The sequence below is a fragment of the Alosa alosa genome, chromosome 17 (assembly GCF_017589495.1).
Source record: "Alosa alosa isolate M-15738 ecotype Scorff River chromosome 17, AALO_Geno_1.1, whole genome shotgun sequence".
NCBI lineage: Eukaryota > Metazoa > Chordata > Actinopteri > Clupeiformes > Clupeidae > Alosa > Alosa alosa.
In genome coordinates this window covers 8,902,923-8,927,635 of record NC_063205.1, presented here as the reverse complement: position 1 = coordinate 8,927,635, position 24,713 = coordinate 8,902,923, and the positions used below count along the sequence as shown (strand labels likewise).

Sequence of the window (24,713 nt, the reverse complement as noted above, 5' to 3'; positions counted from 1 at the left end):
AGGAACATTATCCTGGAGTGTTCTATCGCCTACTTCGTACTTTACATTTACATTCCGACACAGATTATGTAATCCCTTGTTCATCATTTATTTGTGTTAATATACGAAAATGAAGCGGCATCACAGCCCACAATGAAGACCACATTCTGCTGGAGAGAGAACACGAATCCAAGATAAACGGCAAGACAAACAAAGGAGATAGAAAGGCAATACATCGATCATTTGTGAGGCATTGAAAATAACTCTGTGGGCCATACACAAGTAAGTTGTTTTCCTTCTGTTTGAGTCGGACTTTTGATTAGAACTTGACACTTTTTTCAGCTCTCCTGTAGTAGATAGCACTGAAATAGTTGGCTGTGATGGAGAGGGGGCGAGGAGGGGGGTAGTGATGGAGGATAAGAGTCCTTAAAAGCACGACTGACTAACTCGCTCTCTGGGTGGAGGAGGAAAAAACGAAGCAATCCTCGTCCTCGGCCCAGTCGTGACGTCCTGTCTGGCCGTCTAGCCCACAGAGGCCAGGATGACGTCTACGACGGTCTCCTCGCTGCTCCTGACCGTCACCTGCATGGTCACGCCATCTGCCAGGGCCAGACGAGCGCGCACTAGCACGTCATGACTGCCACGATACACACCTGCCAATGGAAAAGCACACACACACACACACACACACACACACGCACGCACATCAGAAGTCAGAACAGACGGACATCTAAAATATGCACTCCAAAGAGCGGGGCTCAACAAAATACATTTTACAAATAGTGGAATACTGCTTTTACAAACGTTCACTAGAGATGGATCGGGGGGGGGAATGGGAAGATGCCAGTGTATTTTCTCACCACCGAGGAACAGCACGTGTGAGTTCTTATTCTCTGGGACTTTGTCAGAGCGTTCACATGGCTGCATACCCAGGAAGCTAATGATATTGTTGACTGCCTCTGTGGAGAAAGACACATACAGACACAGAGTGAGTTGAGGTGTATTGGTCACCTTGTTGATTACTATTTTGGATACTACAAGTCCACACATCCTACAATTGCCATGTAGCAGATTACAAGGACAATCACGTTTTCACAGTCCACTAGATCAACCAGGCAGAGTCAAGTTGAGAGAGGAGGCATCCTTGAAAACATATCACAAACTATAACAAATACAATAAAACTATCATAGTCCTCTACTGGTAGTTGATCTTGATAATTATATTGAGGGACCCATAGTCAAAAGCACACCCTATTTTTATTGTTAAATTACAGTGCATTGACTAGCGATGTATTATTTACCTTCCAATGTTCGTACGGAGGCCAGCGCAAACGTCTCCTCTTTCTCAAATTCATCGCCCACCTCCTCCCAGGCGGCGCCGAAGTTGGGTTTTAAGACCTTCTGGATGTGGTCTGCCACCGTTACCTCCAGATCCTCCAACTAGCAGGGAGGAGAACAAGGGGACGGACGGAAAGAGGAAAATGGAGTGAATGGGGAAAAAAAGAGGAGGACTAGGTTAGCTTCAACCGGTTTTGGTTTGAACACATCATTGTGTGTCCACTCTGATGCCTGAGACGGTGTCAGTGCTGCTGATATTGCACGTACCACATACTCGTCGTCGTAACCGTCGTCATCTGGCTCTCCTGTGTTGGGGTCACAGTCACGCACCAGGTACTTCAAAGTGCAGCTGAACGTACAAGAAACTGGAGAGAGAGAGAGAGAGAGAAGCAGGATACTCAATTCCCATGACGCATCCTTTGAATATGACATTTCAAGCAGTAGTCCTCAAACAACCCATCTAACCATATTTACACATTCTTTCGCTCTCCTAAAACTAGGGGACACTGTGAGGCTGTCAATCTCTCACACACGCACGCACACACACACACACACAGGAGTCTGTGTGAGTCTGACCTGCGGTGGGGTCGTCCTCGGGCAGGCGCACCAGCGTGTAGCAGGAGCCCGGCTGGCTGTAGGGCAGGTTGGCGGCGGGTACGTACTGCAGCACCTCGTAGGCCTCCGACGGCTCCATCTGCACCATCACGCTGCAGCAGCTGGTCGTTGAGCGTGTTGGTGCAGTCGAACTGGAAGACCATGTGGCCGGTGAACGTGTGCTTGATGCAGCGCACCACGTACTCCGTCTCGGCCTCCGTCAGCTGCACGGGCTCCGACGACTTGAAGAGCGGCCCCAGGCCCTGGAACTCGGGGATACCCGACAGTTGCTCTGTAGTCGGGGAGGACATGAGAAAGTGAGAGAAGACAAGGGATGGAGGTAGCACACCAAATTATGTAGTGTATTAAAAATATGTTATGTATTAAAATATATATATCTATTAAATAAGCACACATGTATTATGGAATCATGAAAAATGAGGAAGCCAAAACAACTCCATGGGGTTTTCAACAGCTGATTTTGTTGTTGTTCTAATACTATCTAAAAAGCAATAGCTTACTCAGAACTGTTGCTTTTAACTAAAGCTTATCAAGTTGTGGGGAGGGAGCCAACCTTGGTAGATGTCCTGCCGCGACGGGGCCAGCTTCTCAGGAAGCTTGCTGGTGGCAACTGGTGCGATTTCTGGAAAACATACCTCGACAGGTCATTTTGAAGCACGCAGAGCATATCTGGGCAAATTTTCACTTAATTACAACTTGGGCAACAACAAACCATTTCCAGACACACTAAAAACTCTTAAATCCTGCTTGTTATGGTGCCAAAGAACAACATGGCCAACGCCAGCGCTTTTCAGCTGCAGGTGTACTAGAGGTCGGATTGTTTCAAAGCGATTTCACAAATTTAGCACAGTGCAAGTTCAGACGTCTTTTCGACCGAGGCCTACCTGTCTTCTGTTCGGAGATGGGCTGGGTCGCCAGAGGCACCGTCTTCATGTCGAACGGCTTCTCTGTGGGCTCCAGCGTGTACTGGTGCAGAGACTTCTCCAGGCCAGGCACAGACACCGAGAGCCCTGCGAGGAAAGAAACAGCCCAATGAGAGGAGGACACGCACAAAGTACAAGTACAATCTGATAGTGATGGGCAAATGAAGCTTTGGTGAACCACTAAACCACAGCAGTGTGAAGCTAGCAACACTAATGAAAAAATCCAATATGGCTGCCACATGTAGATTTTTCAACATAAAAGTCCTTACCCAAACCAGTATATGTAACCAAAAATATTGGTTTGCTAAGGACTTTATGAAAAAAATGTAATGTGGCGGCCATCTTTTTGCTTTTCAGCTAGTGTCACTAGGTTCACACTGCTGTGGTTCAGTGGTTCACCAAAGCTTCATTTGCCCATCACTACAATCTGACCACACAAAGAGTGTTAACATAACAACGTGGGTCCATACTCCTGAGGACATGGCCCAGGTCAAGAAATGACAATGCTATATGCATCAGAACAATCAACACATAACTACTGTATAAAAAGACTCGGAAAACAGAAAAAGTCTTGGTTTCTTTTGTCCATTTAACAGGAACCATACAGACAAGATGATGTGGAAGATGTTTCAGTCCATTCAGACTTTGATGAGTGACGCCTCACATTAAATTGACACACATAGTACAACTTTTATCAGGACAGAATATTTTCACTCTCAACCTGAAGTGTAGCCCAGAATACAGTGAGCATGGTCTGAGCACCTGTGGACGTGTTGGCCAGGGGCTCACCGTTAAAGATGTAGGCGGCATTCAGGGCCTTCTGTTTCTGCTGCAGCACGTTCATGTAGAAGGTGGCTCTGTCTCTCACCTCGTCATCGCTGTCCATCATACACCTGCGCACGCACACACACACAGGAGTAAGATACACCTAACACTCACACACTTCCTTTTCCCCCCTAACTGTTCCTGTGAGTCATACATTACACAATATGTAAAATATGGTAATACAAGAGCAGTGACACATGAAATGGAAATGGGAAGGGGAGTCGTACCTTTGCATCAACACCAGCACGCTTGGTAACAGGTCGTCGTTTTGGGCCCCAAATTTGGCCAGAGCACTTACTGCAGCTGGAGCAGACACACAAACACAGAGCAGTTACAATCTACACTACAATCAAATCAGCAGTGGCAAGAGCACGTAACACACAGCTGTGATGAGGAGATGAGGAGTGTGTGTGTGTGTGTGTGTGTGTGTGTGTATAAATAAAAATGAGAGAAAGAAAGAAAGAAAGAAAGAAAGAAAAAAGAAAGAAAGAAAGAAAGAAAGAAAGAAAGAAAGAAAGAGAAAGAAAGAAAGAAAGAAAGAAAGAGAGAGAGAGAGAGAGAGAGAGAGAGAGAGAGAGATTCAAGGCCCTAAGTACCAACTTCCAGGAAACCCTTTGATGCCACACACCAGCACAAGTATGCATGATGAAACAACAGTAAAACTTGGTTTTAAAAGGTGTGAAAATCTTTACAGATTAGCTAAAGCAGATCGAGAGGGTGCAACCACAGGGAACAGGGTTTGGCTTCAGTCCCAGTGGCCTGATCAAAATGCATCAAACACGTCTGTTCACTTTGGGCTAAGGGGCCAGTTGAGATGCTCTGAGGGGCTGGTTATTCATATGCACAATAAAGATTCAGCGTGATCTGTGCACCCAGACCACCTCTAACATCTAGTATAAGTATAAGTATATATACTCTTTTGATCCCGTGAGGGAAATTTGGTCTCTGCATTTATCCCAATCCGTGAATTACTGAAACACACACAGCACACAGTGTACACACAGTGAGGTGAAGCACACACTAATCCCGGAGCAGTGAGCTGCCTGCATCAACAGCGGCGCTCAGGGAGCAGTGAGGGGTTAGGCGCCTTGCTCAAGGGCACTTCAGCCGTGCCTACTGGTCGGGGTTCGAACCGGCAACCCTCCGGTTACAGGTCCGAAGTGCTAACCAGTAGGCCACGGCTGCCACTAGTCTCCATAGCTATTCTATTAGTTTACTGCCATATTAAATGTTTACAGCCGTATAAAATGTTTAATCAGGTGGTTGCCTTTCCACTCTTGTCTGAAGCCCCAATAATATGTACGGGGTTGACATTTGTGTCTCTTTGCATGTGTATGTATATTAATGCATATGTATGCGTGTCTCATGGTATGCCATGATCGACTGCATGTGAAAAGTGTGTGTGTGTGTGTGTGTGTGTGTGTGTGTGTGTGTGTGTGTGTGTGTGTGTGTGTGAGTGAGTGTCTGTCTCACCAGCACGGACAGCCTCGCTCTCCAGCACCACGCGGTTGAAGATGAAGCGGATGTACTTGGAGGGCGAGGGCGTACGCGGACCCTCCTTGCCCAGCAGGTGCAGGATCTTGGTGGCCAGCACCGTGTGCTCGCAGTCCTCGATGAACTCGCACAGGTGCGCCAGGCCCGTCTCCTTGCTCTCCGGGTTCTCCTCGATGATGCTGATGATGCAGTCCACGATGGCCCGCTTGTACTCGAAACCACCCTACACCCGAAGGAATGTTAGAATTCCATTATCTAAGTAAGGTCTTTAGTCAACATCTCCATGTATTTAAATGTAGAATGCAAATATAAAATGTATGTACACATAAATGTACATATTTAACTTTTACATAAATATCATGGAATAGACAGGTTCCATAGACAGATAATATACTTATATAATATATTATACTATACTAAAACACAACATATATTCATGCAAATGTCTGTATTGAAAACTTGCCTATTGCAGCATGGAGAATTTTAATACTAAATTATCTGTTGAACAAATTGGTATTGTTTGGAGGATTACGCTGTGAACAGCGCAGTCCAGTTCAAATCCCTTGCATTAGTGGACATATTGTGTAAGTGGCAACACAGAGGCCCCCTTCAGGCGCTTCACACAGCGTGCATTGGGCAACACGTGCTGGTTATAACGCGCTCTCTAGACGGCTCACCTGGTCTGACACTGTGGGCTCTGTTGTTTTTATTAGTGCTATTAGCTCACTGCTCCACGGGGGGGAAATGTTGCCGAATTAACGGGATAGACGCAGATTAAGTGCCGATTAACATTTAACCAAAGCTGCTGAGGAAGGAGGGGCTGCTTCATGATGAGGTGTGTGTATGCGAGCCCACTACCACACACACACAAACACACTTACGTCATCTCGGAGCATGTTGGACAGGAAGTTCATCATGACGCTGTGCTTGCGGGGGTACTTCTGGCACAAGGCACTGATAGCCTGGACCACCACCACCTACACACGTACACAAACACACACAACAACACAACTTAGAACAGCACAGAAACACGCTCAAGTCACCTCAGCTTACAGACTGAAATGGCTGTTAATGTGCCGACATCCAGATGTGCCTCTTAAAGCTGTTTTATGCTTCTGCGTCCACTCCACACAATAACCACGCCATTGCCTCGAAGCCGACTACCTTTTGGTAGTTCAGCGTCGCCTGTGTCTGCGTTGCTCACCACCAGAAAGGCAGTCAGTATGGCGAACTCCATAGACTACCGTGTCGAAATATTAATCTAATTTGTTTGGCCTTTTCTTGCTTAGATTTTGTAACAGCTACCGAGAAATAGACACAGTACATTCCAATGACCTAGTTATTGTAACCAGAAAATAAGTCTGAGGTTATTTGCGAGGTGTCTGCCAGCCAGTCTTTGACTGACTAGGAGCCTGTTCAACATCAGCTGTATTCTGTGCCTTGAGGAAGAGGTAAAGGCCCCTAGAGAGGATGACCCAACACAGTGGACGGCGTCAGCGGGCAGTGATCTGAGGTCCACAGGAGCAGTGAGGAGGTCCAGAGGACTGGGCCCCGAAGCACTACGGCTCACCTTGAACTCGTCAGAGATCTCGGAGACGAAGGAGGAGATCTGCTTCATCAGGCGGTCAACGCTGCTCTCGCTGCCTGTCTTGAGCAGCGTGGTGATGGCCAGCGTGGCGATGCTGCGGTTGGAGTCGGTGATCAGGTTCTCCAGGTCCAGATTGCAGGCGGTCACTGCAGATGGGTGCTTCATTGCCACCTAGTGGTCACAACACAAAGTACATTTATTATTGTAAGCAAAGCAGTTTGAATCAATCTTGCAATCTAAAGCTTAAGAGATACTTTATAACAGCATGAATGAGAATCATTTCCATATATACAAACAGGCATTTTTCCATACAAGTACGCATAGTGACTTACCTTGTTGAGGGTCCTGACTGCAGCATAACGCAATGCAGCCTTGGGGGAACTGCAGAAGAGCTGGAGCACTGTAGGAAAAACAAAACACACACACACACACACACACACACACACACACACACACACACACACACACACCATCATCACCTTCATCATCGTCTTCATCAAATAAAGCAGCAGCAGATAAATGGAAGAGGGATGACAGGGGCAGCTGGGAAAGAGAGATGGACGGTATGGAGTGCCAGAAAAGGCAAAGCATGACTGACAGATGAGAAAATTTGTCAGGTGTTTGAAATTTGAAATTTGAAAAGTACTGACAGGTGCAGTGTTAAGGCAGAGAGTGTCCAGCCCAGAAGGTGAGAACCAGGGAGCCAGGAAGTCTACATGACACCTGTTCTTACCTGACACAGCGGGTGCGAGCTCCCTGGCAGTGCAGTTTGGCATGTGGACAATGGCAGAGGCGGCTTCATACACCACCATCTCATGCTTGTTCCTCAGACAGCTCTCAATGAAGTCAAACAGCGGACTGTCGTGACTATCAAAACACAGAGACAAACAACAATGGGACAGTGACAACAACAAAATATGCAACTCTATTTACGCTACAATACCACCAGACTGGTCCACTAATGCTGCGAGACTGATACCCACCCTCCCTCACTCTCCTCCAGAAGCTTGCTGGCAATGCGGATGAGCATGCAGTAGGCAAAGGGAGACTTGAGCCCTGATTTGGTGAACTTGTTGAGCATCTTGGAGACAGCCAGGCGGTCGTTCTTCCTCAGGTGGTAGAGAAGTCCCAGGGCGTGGTACTAGGAGACCAGACGGAGACCATTAACACCAGCATCCAGTTTGAGCACCACAACAGACTGCACTGCCCACAGATGGGCATATTTGTGTGTACAGTTGTCAATGACTACATGTTTTTAATATATGCAACCACATTCAGAAGCTTGGCGACAAAAACTGAAAACTGTGTACATGTGTGTGTGTGTGTGCACACTGGAATAGTTCTTACCTGGACCATGATGTTATCGCTGGAGGCTGCCTCCTGAGCTTCGTTGACCCAGCGTTTCACCACATCATAGCTCATCTTCACCATGTGCTGTAGGGGTGGAAATAGGCAAAAATGTGATTATTCGATACTATTGCGATATATGGGCCACAATACGATATTATTGCAATTCTTCACATATTGTGATACAACAAGTATTGCTATTCATGTCTCACATATTATTCAAAGGCATTAGAAAAAATAAGGAAAATAAGACTGTTCAACTCACAAAGACTTTCACAAAGTCACAGTTAATTCTGTGAACAACATTATCTTCTACACTGAAGTGCAAAAATGTAGTAGGGGGGTAGTGGAAAAAAAACTTTGTCAGGGCATGGTGCATGTCAAGGGCCTTACTATTCGCTTTTTGTTGTAAACCGAAATACACCCACACTTCCGATGTGAAAGACGGAGCGTCGTGTATGTGAAGTCATTTTTATTTGAAATTACCATTGAATGCACAACAACAAAACGGCACAACAAGCGCCAACTTGTCGGCGTTATAAGCAAATTTAATGTTATCAGAGTAAACCTTGAGTAAACCCGACTCAAATAACACTAAAATAGATAATTCAACAATATAATTAAATAGTGTGAAACTTTGAGCAACTGTATCGATATAATTGTATGCACAAAATAATGTGACACTAAACAGAATCGTTTTTGCCCCACCACTTATGAGCTGCACATAAAGTCAAACCGTTAGCCCGCACAGCTAATACCACCGTACAGAAACTAAAATCCTGGACAATACACACTGCCCTCAATCAATCTTAAAGCATGGCTTACCAGAGAGGAGACTAATGCTGAACTGGACACGCTGGACACCTTGTCAACAATAGCCTGCTTCATGTACCTCTCAATTCCCTGCAGCATGGTAGTCTGTTGTCAAAGATGCACATAAACACAAACACAAGCAAAACATTAACATTTCCACCAAATGTGCTTTACAGCATATCAGAATTAGGTCCAAACAGATTAGATGAATGTGCAACTGTGTGTTTCCTGCAGCTGTGGGCATACAGGTACACAGCTGTAGGTACACAGCTGTCTAACAACTTCTTTAAAGGAGACACAACATGAACACAAAACAAGTTTACCGTGTAACAAAGACAAAATACTTTTGGTGTTAATTATTTAAGTAATTTGAATCAAACAGACAGTGGACTAACAGCTGGGGGAAACTACAAGAAAGCAAGAACACTCACGTCAGTGATCCTGCAAAGAGCTCTAATGGCAGGGCCCCTGTACACGTCCTCCTTCCCAGTCATGTCCTTGGTCAGACTGCAGCGCACACGCACACACACACACACACACACACACACACACACACACACACACACACACACCAATATTCTCAGACATGGCACTAGTGATGCTTAGATCATGGTTAATGCTGACATGTGTGCTGTGCGAGTAGCAACATATGGGAAGGGAAAACGGAATAAAACTAGACTCCTGACCTGCTGGTCACAATGATGACATCCTCAGAAATGTTGGCCATCTCCTTGATTGTCAGGTAGCACATCCTTCTGAGTGTTTGCTGGTAGAAGTAAAATTGTTTATGTAAGCATGGGGTATGATAAGGACAACTTGACTGGGTTAAGTAATTGATGTGTATGTATTTTTAGGCAGAATTCTTACATCATTGGACTGGAAGAGTCTCGTCATGGCAAAGAATGCCTCAGTGGCCTCGGTCGTTCCAAAATGCTCCCCCTACCAATTGAAATAGTGTCACATTCATCAAATTTGTATGCATCAAATTAAATCTTGTGAATACAGGGCAAGACCAAATCAAATACTCAACCTGATTAAGGAGGTAGATTATTTTGGTGAGGATGTGGAGACATCTTCGTGGGTTTATGGGGGTCTCGTTGAAAATACGAGCCTACAAGAGAAAAAAATTAAGATATATCACCAAAACTTGTCAGACAAAATGATCAGCTACCAATGACTGGTGGCAATAAAGCAATTTGTATGTACCTCCTGTAACACGGCACTCTTCTCCAAGTGCTGAAATGGATTGGAGCCACTTCCTACGAGAGGTGATGAGAGTTATTTCTTTACAAGGATACAAGGAAGTTTATTGTCACATGCATATAGTTACTGGAAGTAAGAAATGCAGTGAAATTATGTCTGGTGTCAGATTAAGTGGCAAGGGCTGCATAAGAAAGGTGGGGGAGGATTGGGGATTGGGATTTTGGGGGGCACCAACAAGGAGCATTTATTTTACGTTCATGCATTTTACGTTCAATGACAGAGAGAGAGAGAGGAGTAGTTCGCACACTGAAAGAAATGACTTAAAACTCCTTAACGTAGACTTTGTTTTTCATTTAATTTTGGGAGCAAGAGCAGACGTTTCAGCCGTCCGGCTATTCTCAATACTCACGTTTAATGACACAACATTGACACGAAGTGTAAGAAATGCAAGTTCAGGACAACGGAGTAGGCAGAGCACTATTTGCACGGTGCAGCTGTCAACGTCATCCTAATTACTAACGTTAGCTGGGTAGTGTAATGATGATTACACAATATGCAACCTCTAGCCAATACATTCTTAGAACCAAGATAACACAGTACATTTACTACATTACTTGACCGATGAAAAGAGGAGGATTCGTTGTAGTAAGGACTCTTCTTTCCAGATACAGCATGACACTTCCGTATTGATGGCTATGGCTAATCATACGACTTTTGTTTTACTAACATCATTAACGTTATCTGCTTAGCAATCAACATTAGTTGTAAGACAGAGGAACAATTCCATTATTAATGTATTCTGTATTACTTCACGGCAGTATTATTCAGTGGAGGTACACCAAGAAAGATTCCCTTACATTTATTCGCAAGGTAATGCATGCAGCTAACAAACGTTAGCTAACTTTGACTTCTGTATGCTCATTTACCAGTTAGCTCGCTGGAGAGCAATGTCACATTCACTGTTGAGCTGTATGAAAGTATTTTCGGGCATGCTTTGCTAAAAATGCATTAGGAAATAAATTAACTTATTCCCAACGTATAACTCCAAGTGATTTAATTGTCAAGGCCTGCAACCTTTTTTCTGTACTAGCCTAGCTAGCAAACGCAACTAACGCTATCTGAGCTGAAAGCTTCAGCTAACTTAGCGGTAGGCAGCGAACATAATTAAACGTATACAGCCACCCTGAAAAATAGACAAATAACTTACCTGACTCCTCATCCTTCTTGTCAAATTTCTTAATCATTATGCGGAATGTTTTGAGTAACGAGTGGTCTTTCTGTGTACTCCTTCAGATCATAGGTCTGGACTTCCACGTCGTCAGCTGGGGCAGCTAAATTTTTGCTACACGTCGACGAATTCGACGTCACAGCGTGCCGTCATTTCTTCTTGCAGTCGGTGAATATGAACGGGAACTTCGTGCGTGTAACACCGCCACCCTTGGGTCAGCGACAGAAAGGCATTCAGCTCATCTCATTTTTAAATTGCTTGATTGGATTTGGCTGATATTTAATTTTACAGTCCATGTCTGACCCACAAAAGACACTTGTAACTTTATATAAGGCCCTCATTTGAGAGACTAATCAATGTCCAAGAGACCTAAGCCCTAAAGCAATATGGGGAGATAACCAAACCCTAGATTGGCCAACTCTAACCGCAAAGACAGATCAATATGGAAAGATTTACTGTTTCATAGTGCATTGCTTCGAAGAAAACCCAAATTGAAACATTCACTCGTCGTGTCTGTATAGCCTTTTTCTGTAGCCTATAGCATATGTGCATGGTAAAACCATAGGCTACCATTTCCATCACCATGTTGTTGATTAGGCTACACTATCACCAAATTAATCTGGAATGTCCAGTGCAAATAATAATGTATTCAACATAAAGTGTAACTTTACTTAGTTTATGAAACTCAGTAAGGATAAAATACATTTTAATTATAATGTAGGCTGTGTGCTGGATGTTTCAGAATTTCCCCAGAAGAATCTGTTGATCTGTGATCCATCTCGAATTCATTGAATTGAAGATAGGCTACGCCTAAATTAACTGAACTTAAGCTCTTCTACAGAAATGAAAACGTCAAATGTAACATGGAAATGAACATTAGATGAATTCTTTATTTCATTTGCCTTTATTTATTAAAGGAAAATAAATAATCCTTCCAGGTATAAAAATATTTGATGATTTTCTCCATGCGCTCATTTTACTTAAGCAGAGTCTACTTCTTGACATATTGCGCTATGCGCATCAACTAAACAACTTATGCTAAGTTTTAAGTCATAGGTATCTGTAGGCTATCTCTAGTCCACAATTGGCTACAATATCAAAATGAAAATGCAAAAGCTATTCATGTTTATGCAACTTTATATACAAATGAGCAAAGTAGCAAGAAGTCTAAAAGTATGGGACGGATGAGACTATTTTATGCCGCTCTGAACATAAAGTTTATTTCCATATATCCAAACAGAGCCGACTTAACACAATGGATACATTATTCTTTGTCGTCCCTTTAGCTTTTAATTATTTGGATGATTTTATTTCGTATCCTGCCAATAGGCAGAAACACTTCTCAGTGTAATTCTTCATACTCAGTGCATTATTGCAAGCGTAGGTGTGGTTTACAGGGGGTATGTCCATTTAACAACGAAGTTGAATGTTCATCATGGTCGTTTTTTTCTTATTTTTTGCGCACATGGAAACGTTTACAAACGGTACTTATCAGCCAGGATATTCCTGTCTATGGGCTAATGCCTGTCAGTCCAGCAAACTTGTGGACTCAGAAAATTATTAGCCAGGATAACAAAAATGACACAACAACAAATAAACTCATTATGATGAAAAGTCATTGGGTAGTTATGGATTCACTTCCTTTTTCCAATTTGTGCCATCAAACGAGCGTTGTCTGCCGCCTTGGCTCGCAGGTTCTTGGCTTTGGCAATGTCGAAAAGGATGTTCATGATGTTGGTCGGAACATCTAGGGAGAGAGTAACCTTGCTGCGCCGGCTGCCCTTTGCGTTGTTCCTGTACATCTTACTCCTCAGCTGTGTGTGGCTCAGGAACCTGTAGTTAGGTGCCGGGTATGTCCTTTTTTCGCGAGATTCCGCAGATTCGACGTTTTCTCCCGACCCAAAGAGGAAGCCCCGTCCGTCTAAGAGCACGTTGTTGGGCTGCTCGTTACTCTTCGCTCCTGAGAGGACCTCATTACTGCACAGAAAGTTAGATTCGGTTTCATACAGTCGGAAGCACAGACTTGAGGTGGGTGCGCAAAGGACAGCCAGTAGGAACAGCGTTCTCATGAGCGGCATTGTGCGGTTCTGTGGAATGCAGCATTGCGGTATTAGGTTTCAGGTGACTTTTAAATTCCATTACATATTCACTAAAAATTACAAATGTCAACCATTTGGAAAGTTTACACTTATTGGGTATGCGCGTAAAAGTATAACTACGTAATTGTAGACAATGTTCATTTGCATCTCATCACAAATAAATAAAACAGTTATCCATCCAATCAGGTTTATCTTTAAAGTCAAAGCTTACAACAGCCACACATACATTTTCTCACATTAAAATGTTTCAACCCTGTTACAACTTGAAAATCAACGAACTCACCTGGTGTCGCTACTCGTGTGGCACTAAACGATCCAAACTGCCTTAGACAATGTCAAGGTTGTTGAAAGAAAACAGCAATAAACGAGAATTTCCAAACCCAAGTTCCAACCTCTACCTTCCTTTCAGAACTGTTTCTCAACTGTATTTACCAACCAGTCTCGGTGGGCATCCATTTAGTACTGTTCAATTACACGGAGCCCGTGCGCCAGCACAAACGTCATACCTTATTGGTAACCTCCCAATAAGGAGAAGGAGGTAAGATGAGCTTGTGTGCGCTCAGCAAAATTAGTTTATTATTGAGTAAAGCTATATTTATACCTAATATTCAAAATACAGCGGCACTCAACTGCGTAGGCTAATGTAAAGAGAAAATGTTTCATGCGCCAAATATATGGACATGGGCAGCTCTTTGCGCGCGAGCCTGGAATTTCAGGAGGCAAAATTTTACTGATGTATCGTCGATATATGTTACTTTAGATCTCATGCCAACATATAAAAAGAATATATTTGTTACCCTTGGGTTGAAGGAGTGGGTAAAGACTTTTTATTAACCGAGGGACTAGTGACAATTAAGACCCAAACTTCCCGATGTATAATATTTTTATTTTTCCATTAGTTAACCAACCCCACACATACAGATAAACTGTCCATGTTTAAAGTGATGCTTTGTCAAATCTAGAGTGGCATCACTGCAGAATTAGACCTGCATTTAGAAAAACCGTGGTAAGCATGGCATTTTGGGAAAAGTAAAAGTGCTACACACCAACCGATATTTGCGCAGTGTTTTGAATGTGTATGGCGACTTTAACATATCGTGGTGGTTCCTTGATCATACTGTGTTATGTCCTTGAGGTAGGCTAAATAAAGATTACTCAAAGGTACATACACTGTCCTATATTAAATTGCTCCTGTTGCCTCAGTCACCTCTCTCTGGGAACGAAGTTTGTTGTAGTGTGTGGTGGCATATCCTCTGAAAATGACATGTTGCTCAGATCACCTACTGCGCTCTAATCTGGGGAACAGCCTGCCAGGGCGACGCCCCCTCCTGATAGGACATATGCAGACGTTAGATGCATTACACACCACATTTCGAAGAGGCCATTATGATAAGGGGTTATATAACCAAGGTGACTCTGTGAAGGTCAAACACATGAACTCAGACACAGCATTAAGGTGAGGACACCACCACAGCAATAGGTGCCAGAGGTTGTGAAAAGGGTTAAATGCTGTTTTATCTATGTGTAGGAGGTTAAAGGATTGATAAGCCTAATATAAGCAAGTTATTTTCTGGACAAAATAAATATTCGGAACACATGAACCAAAATGCAACATGTGAATGGTCTAAATAACAAAAGAGTCCCATAAGGGTTCACTGTGGTCATAAACAGACAGCCCAAATAATGCCAGCAAGCTGGAGGGTTCTCCCACAAGCTAGCTCTCCAGAGACTGTGTCCAGACACGATCCAGGAACAACACGCTGAAGAGGAGCCAAAGTGGCAACCTCCACACTAACAGGGCCAAGCTCGGACACGACTGGCCAAGAATAAGCGTGGGAGAGGTCACGATCCCCAACACACACTCTCTCTCTCTCTCTATCATACACACACACACACACACAAACATGCACACACACTCACACACAAATGCATATGCCTAGACTCAAATATTATAAGCACATACATCAGCAAGAAAAAGACGCAGTAGTGCGGGGGTGGGCAATGGTAAATAGAATTGAACGTGGGAAAAATCACGACTTGATCACATACCAGTTCACAAACACACACACACATGCATGCACACCTGCTCACACCAAACCAAGGATGTGTCATTTCATTAAGTAAATGCATCATACAGGCAATACTATATATCACTGCAGAGCCTTTGGCCCATTCAGATATTTGCCTTCCCTCAGTATCAATAGTGATTTGATCAAAATCCACACATGAATGAGAAAAGCACAATAAAGGCAAACAGTTGATCCAGAAGAAAACATTAGAAATAAGTGCCACATGAGTTTTAATTTCACCAGATTCATTCAGATGCCAGTACTTAGTTGATGGGAAGACAAGATACAAGTGCTCAGAGAAAAATATAAAAGACACAAGATCATAAAAAAATTAAAAATCAGTCATAGATGACTTGTTGACAAATGGTCTGTGGCTTACTGATAAATGAACGTGTGACAAATTCTGAAAATAATGATAGAATCATCATATACAGTAGTAGTGCAACAAAAACATATCAGTTCCATTACAGTTACTCATCTTTAGTGTCAGTGGAAATAAGCAATAAGATGCAACAACAACACAGTAAGGATTATACAGCTATTTATACATATACATAGGCATTGGAATATGTTGGCCGGATTATTTTCACCTGTGGTCTGAAGCTGTAAAAGAAAAGACAGTAATGTAAAAATGGTGTAACTTCTGAGAGAAAAAATAGAGGAAACATATTAGACATTTAAACATTGACATTTTTCTCACCACTCATCTTTAGTGCTTACCTTTTTGAGCCTGGGCGCAAAGCATCTGACATTCCTGTTTCGAGGCGAAGCGGTTTCTTGTCCCCCCACAGCCACCGTAGACAAAAGGGCGGCATCCTCCAGAGCGCAGGTGGAAGTACCACAGCAGGATGTACTCGGAGCAGTGGCCCTCGGACATGGGCTCCAGACAAGCATCTGAGGAGAGGCCTGCGAGCGAGAAAACAGATTTGCCCTGCTTTTTACCTTTGCTTTGTCTTCATCTTGGCTCCATCACAATAACGTCAAATACCTGCTTTAGATATATGTACACAACTTTATATTATCATTCTTTCTCTTTCTCTATCAGTAAAAAGTAATCTGGGTAGAAGCTGTGGTGCGAGTGGGAGCATGTCAATGCTTTCTTCAAAGTGGTTGTATGCACATCCCACCTCACTGAGGCCAGGTGCAGGACAAACAAGGCTTATCAAGGAAAGAAGAGTAGTTGTCCGCACACTGCAATCTCCCAAAATAACTACATTTATTGAGTTAAAAACATAACGCAACGTTTCGACCCACCAGGGTCTTCATCAGGCATCTCAATGCCACATATGGGTCCAGTGCCCATGAGGACCAGGTTCAAGGCTGGTCTACTCTACGGTCATTTCTCAGTCCCACTCCCCATCTCTCTCCAACTCATGTTCTGTCTACTCTCCACTGTCCTATCAACAAAAGGCTTGAAAAGCCCATAAATAAATAACGAAATAAATCGCACATCAGACAAAAGTAAGTCAAGCAGAGAGAAAGAAGGTCAAAGACAGATGAGACAGCTTTCTGTACTCTTGTGAAGTACGTTTGTGACGTCTGGGCTACCTGAGGAGGGGCGGAGGACACGTCTCCTCCCTCGTCGCTTCCTTCTCGTTCCTTCGTGGACGTCTACATAAGCACATGTGAGAGTGAACATGTGTTAGCACACTCAGAGTGATTCAGCTGGTTAGCACTAAATATGGTCAGACCCAATCCCCTCACGCACACACATTCAACAATTAATCCCCTCATGTATACACGTTCAGCTCTCCTGGTAGGATAATAAATAGCAATAGAACATCTACAGAGACTTCTCCTGATTTGCAGTAATTTCACTGAGATCAATACATTCAACGACTTGCCGAGGATAGAAAGAGAAATCTTGATCGCATTTGTCAAATAGACAGAGTATAACTGTAAGGTGCTTCAGCATACATGATGAATGCATTGAACTGCTGTATATGCCGAAATGGGGCCATCCAGTGTAAAAGCATCTTTTGCAAAACTTTTCAGTATACTCAGGCATTTGGCAGACTACATAAGCCACAATCACAGTTCCAAAATAGTATTCACTTAATTCTCTAATGTACAACATCAATTAGCAACATGTTATAACATGTTATGTTATTTACTTATTTACAGTTCATAACCATTAGAACAGAAATAATACTATATATAACATGTAGGAGAATAAACAAAAAAATAAGGTAAGAGGAAATAACAAAGGGCTGTAATGCCCTGTGTTCTTGAAAAATGAACATGATGTACCACTCTAGTTATGTCTACATCTTTCATTTATTTTTTCTCTCCAGTCAGGGTAAGTGGAGGGGGGTTAGGCCTGTCACAGACAGTGCCTGAAGGCTGGGCTCTCCACTCAGCCATGCAAATGCCCAAGCAGTCCGACTCCAGCCTGTCCAAAGATAACTCTCCCCCCTCATGTCTCACAGATAACCCCCATTAAGAGTGAAAAGGCAATTTCACACATAAGCAAAGATGGAGAGACTCATACACGGAGCTGGGGGAAATTGCCAAGGCTATTTACAAATGGTGACGCTAAGAGTACATAGGTCAAAAGCATGTAAGTGTATGCATGTTGTAACTATTGATAGACTGGGTGCTAAAGTCTTAGTTACTATTGTTCTGTGTATGCACATGCTATGGATATGCGTCATGATAATCATATAATTAATATTGAAAATCAGTGTGACACTATTATGACAAATCCCATATCTATAAGACAGCTCATCTACAGTATAGGACTGTTCATCCCATTCCAGTGATAGCCAAAGAGTCCTTTGGTAGACCAACCTGTGAGGTTGAACGAGGCTGTTGTTGCCTCTGTGTTTGGGGTGGATGGACTGACAGTAGTTGTGTCTGTCTGCTCCTCTTCCTCTCCATAGTCATCCTCACCAGGCGTGCTGCGGATGATGGTGGTGAACACGGTCCCTGGTACACCATCACTGTCCTCTGCATCTGGGTCCTGAGAGTTCACCAGCACCAAAATGTCATTCCCTGAAAGAGTTAATATATTAATCACCCAAAATTATTCACAGTGTATTTCTCTGTCATACTGTTTTAGAGACAGTAATATCTCATAATTTATTTAGCTCATAATATAATTACACACTGACACTGAATAAATAATCAATAATTACTTGTAATTATTGGAATTGTGTAATACTGCTTTTAACATTAAAACACACTTTGCATTGTTTAAGGCTGTTGGTTAGTTGTTGAATGTGTGTTTAAATGACACCCCTTAGGTTATATTAGTGGACATGAATTTCTTTCACTGAGGTCAGTTCTTGTGAATGGTTGCGGCCCCCCTGGTTTGGGCAGTCTGTTCCACAGTGAGAGAGTTGAGGAACACAACAGATGGTGCTTCTTGTGGGGTTTCCATGCCACATCAGCAGGGGTTCCAGAAGAGACACAAACACATGCACACACACATGCATATGCACACACACACACACACACACACACACACACACACACACACACACACACACACACACACACACACACACACACACACACACACACACACACACACACACAAACACACACACACACACACACAAAACACACACACACACACACACACACACACACACACACACACATACCCACAATTACAGGCATGAACTGACCCTTGCACACACACTCACCACACTTTTTCACCACTTCCTTGGTCACAAGCTCCTTCACCTCTTCCACCTCAAAAATGAAAATGAAACAAAAAAATGTTACTTAGATCTCGTATGAATAAATCCACGGGACTACAGGTGCTACAGGTGGGTGGCCAAGTGTCCCTACTCTAGACTCTAACGATCAGTTCATAATGTTGAAAGACCTACAGAGAGTCCTGTTTCCCCCTTGTCTCCTTTGGTTCCCTCTGGTCCAGGTTCACCCTGCAAACAAACCCAAAACAAACCCCAGATCACATCTGCCGTCCCTCCTTGCATAGCCACATGTGATAATGAGAATAGACCTCAGCCATACGTTTTGCCCTCGTTGTCCAGGAGTCCCGGGGAGGCCCCTCACACATGGCTTGCCTCGGCCTCTTCTGCCCTTATCTCCCTGAGGGACGAGAGTTGAAGAGACACATCACACACCTCAGCAGGACAGTACGGAATCATTCAGTGAGCCTCAGGGATCTAACAGGCTGAGCACTGTGGAGAGTGACTAACAATCACATTTTGTTGACACTTCAAACTTCCAATCCTGTTATAGATAACATTCTTGGCTTGGTCCCATAAACATTTCAAAAGTGCTTTTGCGACTGCATTATGTAAAATCAGCTTTGCTGAATTTTCCCATGTCCTGTGTAACTGTGAGTTTTCCATGTAACTGTGTTAACCTGGGCCAACCAATAGATAGAGCATGCTGATAGCGATAGCACTGTGACTGTTAATCTTCCCAGGGAGCAATGGTATATAAACAGGAGAGAATTGTACTCAGTCACTTTTCTCTTTCCACTACAAAGTTGATATGGGGATCAAACAAGTCCTCAGCCAACTCCAAGTTTTCCAAACTTCAGTGAAATAAAGAACTCTGCTTCAACGAAACAATAACAATTAGTAAACACAGCACAAATGAAATTCGGGAGGTAAATATTGTTTGAAAGACGCCAACATAATAAGCCTCAAAGGACTCCTGCTCATTAATTATGCCTCTCGACGCCGTAAATGAATCTATAAATATACACCACCGCATGCCCCCCTCCCTTCCATCTCACCGAGAACAGAAACCATGATCCACTTCAATCAGTGTCAGGAGGCTTCTAATTGTTGCTAAACGGGGATGTTTGTCCAGCGTTTTGCCAGGGATTTCAGTGCCCGTCTCTTCAGAAATAGCTGATTATTGCCACTATGTTAATTACGATGTCCTCCTTCTCCCCTTCACAACTGCTATACGTAGGGCTACTTTTATCTCCTCCAGGAAGTCCACTGCAACGTGGACGTCAGCTGTAATTAAGTCTGCCTTGTTGCACAGCCATTATGGCCTCTTTGGTGTCAGACTGACGGCCAAGCATGACTATGGATTAGTGAGCTTTTGTCTTACTTTTGAGTTTATGTCTGATGTGTGTATGCGTGTGCATATGTTTGTGTGTATATGTACTGTATGTGTGTCCATGTGTGTGTGTGCGTGTGTGTGTCTATGTGTGTGTGTGTGTGTGTGTGTGTGTGTGTGTGTGTGTGTGTGTGTGTGTGTGTGTGTGTGTGTGCATGTGTTCATATGTATGTCTGAGTCTGTGTGTGTGTGTGTGTGTTTGTATGCATGCATACTGTATGTGTGTCTGAGTCTGTGTGTGTGTGTGTGTGTGTGTGTGTGTGTGTGTGTGTGTGTGTGTGTGTGTGTGTGTGTGTGTGTGTGTGTGTGTGTGTGTGTGTGTGTGTGTGTGTGTGTGTGTGTGTGTGTGTGTGTGTGTGTGTGTGCATGCATATGTGTGTCTGAGTCTGTGTGTGTGTGTGTGTGTGTGTGTGTGTGTGTGTGTGTGTGTGTGTGTGCATGCATATGTGTGTCTGAGTCTGTGTGTGTGTGTGTGTGTGTGTGTGTGTGTGTGTGTGTGTGTGTGTGTGTCTTAGCACTACCTTTACTCCCGTGTCTCCTTTGGGGCCGATTGGCCCCGGGCGACCCTGCGCTCCAGAGGCCCCTGGGGCTCCGGCGGAGCCTTTGAATCCCGGGAACCCAGCAAACCCTGTGGCCCCCTGGGAAGGATAGAAAGAGATCAGTGAAAACTACAAAATAGGAAGAGACATCAATATCATCCCAAATCCTGCAGCACTTGTTCAGGGTGTTAGGAGTACCTTCTGGCCTTTCTGCCCAGGCAAGCCATCAGTTCCGTTAATGCCCTCAGCTCCTTTTTCACCCTACAGACAAATTAGAGAACTTGCATTCATTATTCACACAACGGTGCTCAAGTGATGATGCTGAAGACAACGAGGTTCCTAACGGATGTTACTGACAACAGTACAGGTAGTGTTCACATGTTGTCATCATCATCATCATCATCATCATTGTCATCACCTTCATCATCACCATCATCATCATCATCATCATCACCTTCATCATCATCAACATTATCACAATTATCATCATCATCTTCAACATAATCAACTACCACCCTCACGTGGTGACATACTTTTCGCCCAGTGAGCCCGTTTAGGCCTGGAATTCCTGGAGTGCCTGGCAACCCTGGGTCCCCCTACGACAGGCACACACAGGATGTTTAATGAATGACTGCTGCATTTCTCAAAGAAACAGTTATGCCATTTATGTGAACCTGACTCATGTGGTATCTCACCAGCTCTCCATCCAAGCCTGGGCTGCCCATACGACCAGGTAAACCTCGCATTCCCTGTGACAATCACAGCCAATCAGGGCCCAAGGTTTATAGTATTTGAAATAATAACTTCCTGTAGAGTTGATATGATATATGAGCCTAATGTTGCTCTATAAAAAGATTAAATCATTTTTGAAAATGTTCCCTCTCACTTTCTCTCCGTTCTGCCCTGTAGCTCCTGGCAGACCAGGCTCTCCCATCTCACCCTGTCAAAGCAAAACTTCATCAACAAAACCATCAGCTTTTCTCTCAATGTGAGTTCCAGAGTCAGACTATAATTACATACGTTCAATGTGGTGCAAAAGAGACAATTCAGCCACTAATCAGGCTGGTGAAAGAAAAGTTACTTTCCAGTGTGACTGTTACTGGCGCTCACTTGACTGACCTCAGGTGTTGCCCACCTCAGGCCAGTGCAACACACTCACCTGACTCCCCTTCAGCCCCTGCATGCCCATGTCCCCCTTGTCCCCCTTTTCCCCGTTCAATCCGTCCACTCCATGACGACCCTGCACACACCAGAAGGGTCCGTTATAAAGTGTGGTCAGTAGCATCACCACCGTCAATCTCACGAACTCTCCCAGTCCTCCCAAAAGACCTACCGGTTCACCATCGACTCCTTGCTCGCCTTGGTCTCCCTAGGAGAGCAAAAGAATCCTGTCATGCTTGTGACGACGGCTGCATCAATTAGATGACATGAACAAGTTTTATATTTTTCACCTGGGGAACCATCCACAGTATTAAATTATTATTATTTTTAAAAGGCAAACACAACAGTCATACAGATATTCTGCATTTTTGTGTACTGCTATGTCCCCTTGAGGTCAAAAGACTAGATGAAAAGTATCAATGTGTGACATTTCAAACCTTTTACAATACGTTTTTTCGGGGCTGTCAAGCTAACTAGAAAGAAACACTATGGGTATCTACGCAGCTTTCTGCTTGGCCCCCAATTATCAGAAATTGAAAGCCATCAATGTCAGCAGGTAATTGACTGGTGGTTGTGCATTTTGCGTCACAAACCTTTTGACCTACAGCTCCTCTGGCTCCAAACGGACCTACAGCACCTTTGGACCCAGTCTCTCCTTTCAAACCCTTCAGTGAAAAGAGGAAATTACATATGACCTATGACACATGATATATGACGAGATAATGATTACCTTCAATTTTCTGATTTCTTTAACAATATGTGCAATTAGATGGGCAGGGGCCCAGCAAGACCCTTTATGTCCAAATCTTTGAGCAATATTGGCCTTTCTTCACTCTATGCAGGTGTGCCATTCACTCTCCTGCACTGATGTGAGTAATACCTTTCCTCCTGGAGGACCATCTTCCCCTTTTTCTCCTTTATCTCCATCAAAGCCCGGAGGTCCTCTTTCCCCCTGAGTAACATATGCACAATCAAAACTAAACAAAGAGCCAGTGTAGCACATGGTAATACCATCCAACTGCCATTATCACAGAAAGACATGATGTGAGCTAAGCATAGAATGTACTCATACTGTAACCTTAAATGGCTGTTTTTTAACCAGTATATTGTATACAGTATTAGGATACTTTTGAGGTATTTTACAGCTTTTCTCAGTCGCTTTGGTGCATTTCTCGAATCATCATTAACATTTCTCAAAACAATTAGAGCAAACAATATGTTAATATGACAGTTTACTGTGTAAGTATTTGCTAATGAACAATGCACAAGGCAGCACTATTTTCTATTTCAAAACTATAAAGTTACACATAATTGTGTGTGGAGGGGGTTGATTGCAAGACAGTGGATATGTTTCAAAGTTTTTTTTCTGTTGACAGACATTGTGACAGTATAAAGAAAACAAAGGCTTTTATAGCATCCTGCAAATGAAAAATGACCAATAAGTGCAGTAAAACATCCCTTGGTCAGAGCTGTGCACCACTATACATCTTTCTATACATCCTGACGTTCCTGTCTGTCAGGTTACATATATTTATATGACAACTAGTTATGACAGATAGTTCAACACATTTGCATGTAATGACACAAGCGATGAAATAAGGCCAATTTGTTGGGGTAGGACCAGCAGGGAACCAGTATAGTGCATTTTGACCAACATAACATTAGCAATTGAAAAAAAAAAAAAACAGCAACAGCATCTGTGCAAAAACAGTTGCATGGATGTACTAAAGCACTGCTATTTTTTCAAGATTGGGAGAAGATGCTTTACTGTAATGATGTTTTTGAGACTGTAATCATACTGTAGTCAGACAGCTAGAATACATTCCTTACCGTTTCCCCTTTTAAGCCTTTGTATCCGCGTGGGCCATGCACAGTGAGGGGACTGCCCTGAGCAGAGAGAACACACAACATCGACTATTGCTTCCTGTTTCTAAAAAGTTAACTTTTTATTCCAATTTTGTTGTTATAAATGTTGTTTATACCCTCTCTCCCGTGATCCCGGGAAGGCCGTGGTCACCCTGGCAACGCGAATTAAACATACAAAATTATTAGAATGTTATGAGAGAGACAGAAGGGGTGTACAATATATTAGGTGAGTATACTGAGAATAAATTGTTGCTTGGTGGAAAACCAAATATCATTCACCATCCATAACCACTATGGTGTCATCATTTATATTCTTAAATGAATGAAAATTACCCTGAGTCATGATCCGTTTCAATGCCAAGCTGGCTATACGTGCGTATATAAAATTGTTATGCATACAGGCAGTGAGATATTGACAGCGCGATATTTTAAAGTGGAGAGTGAGTGACTTTAAGGCTTTTGAAGAGACTAAGGTCTAGGCCGGCAGACAACTCCTTACAGATGAGAGGAGTGAGATGCCTTTGATAGCCTTCATTCAGACGCACAGAGTAACCCGGTCAAAGTCAGGAAA

General features: G+C 43.4%; 4 protein-coding genes across 4 annotated transcripts in view; 1 reads left to right on the top strand and 3 right to left on the bottom strand.

Annotated features, from left to right (window-relative positions):
* Window positions 1–1,705, top strand: part of atp2b1a (ATPase plasma membrane Ca2+ transporting 1a) — a 64,738-nt gene extending 63,033 nt beyond the window's left edge. The window contains exon 23 of the transcript XR_007196308.1: window positions 1,689–1,705. The gene's annotated coding sequence lies outside the window, so the exon portion shown is untranslated. The remainder of the gene's footprint in view (window positions 1–1,688) is intronic.
* copg2 (COPI coat complex subunit gamma 2) lies at window positions 68–11,493 on the bottom strand. The gene is given in 24 exon segments (XM_048267971.1): window positions 68–632; window positions 840–938; window positions 1,281–1,419; window positions 1,585–1,682; window positions 1,894–2,024; window positions 2,026–2,203; window positions 2,486–2,554; window positions 2,817–2,942; window positions 3,645–3,748; window positions 3,908–3,983; window positions 5,154–5,397; window positions 6,056–6,151; window positions 6,745–6,933; window positions 7,095–7,162; window positions 7,496–7,629; window positions 7,746–7,903; window positions 8,110–8,196; window positions 8,935–9,027; window positions 9,354–9,429; window positions 9,609–9,688; window positions 9,790–9,861; window positions 9,953–10,033; window positions 10,129–10,181; window positions 11,333–11,493. Coding segments are annotated over 24 exon segments (2,619 nt in total). The 5' UTR covers window positions 11,370–11,493; the 3' UTR covers window positions 68–501.
* Window positions 11,494–12,223: 730 nt separating this feature from the next.
* On the bottom strand, window positions 12,224–13,968 carry ucn3l (urocortin 3, like). The gene is made up of 2 exons (XM_048268307.1): window positions 13,736–13,968; window positions 12,224–13,440 (listed from the first exon to the last, which is right to left on the bottom strand). The coding sequence occupies exon 2, from the start codon at window positions 13,429–13,431 to the stop codon at window positions 12,988–12,990; it is 444 nt and encodes a 147-aa protein (XP_048124264.1). The 5' UTR covers window positions 13,432–13,440; window positions 13,736–13,968; the 3' UTR covers window positions 12,224–12,987.
* Window positions 13,969–15,734: 1,766 nt separating this feature from the next.
* Window positions 15,735–21,923, bottom strand: si:dkey-117n7.5 (uncharacterized protein LOC559444 homolog). Its single transcript, XM_048267254.1, has 11 exons — window positions 21,811–21,923; window positions 21,649–21,711; window positions 21,314–21,376; window positions 21,098–21,214; window positions 19,506–19,583; window positions 19,361–19,414; window positions 19,172–19,220; window positions 18,312–18,515; window positions 17,070–17,132; window positions 16,242–16,427; window positions 15,735–16,124 (listed from the first exon to the last, which is right to left on the bottom strand). The coding sequence occupies exons 1-11, from the start codon at window positions 21,859–21,861 to the stop codon at window positions 16,108–16,110; spliced, it is 945 nt and encodes a 314-aa protein (XP_048123211.1). The 5' UTR covers window positions 21,862–21,923; the 3' UTR covers window positions 15,735–16,107.
* Between the last annotated feature and the right edge of the window lie 2,790 nt (window positions 21,924–24,713).

Excerpts from the sequence above, each read along its gene's own strand:
- ucn3l (XM_048268307.1), bottom strand. The coding sequence starts at position 13,431 with ATGCCGCTCATGAGAACGCTGTTCCTACTGGCTGTCCTTTGCGCACCC.
- si:dkey-117n7.5 (XM_048267254.1), bottom strand. The coding sequence starts at position 21,861 with ATGCGAGGTTTACCTGGTCGTATGGGCAGCCCAGGCTTGGATGGAGAG. Across the intron at positions 19,415-19,505 it reads CTGGACAACGAGGGCAAAAC|GGTGAACCTGGACCAGAGGG; the intron begins GTATGGCTGAGG and ends GTTTGTTTGCAG. Across the intron at positions 18,516-19,171 it reads GGAAGTGGTGAAAAAGTGTG|GGAATGACATTTTGGTGCTG; the intron begins GTGAGTGTGTGT and ends TAACTCTTTCAG.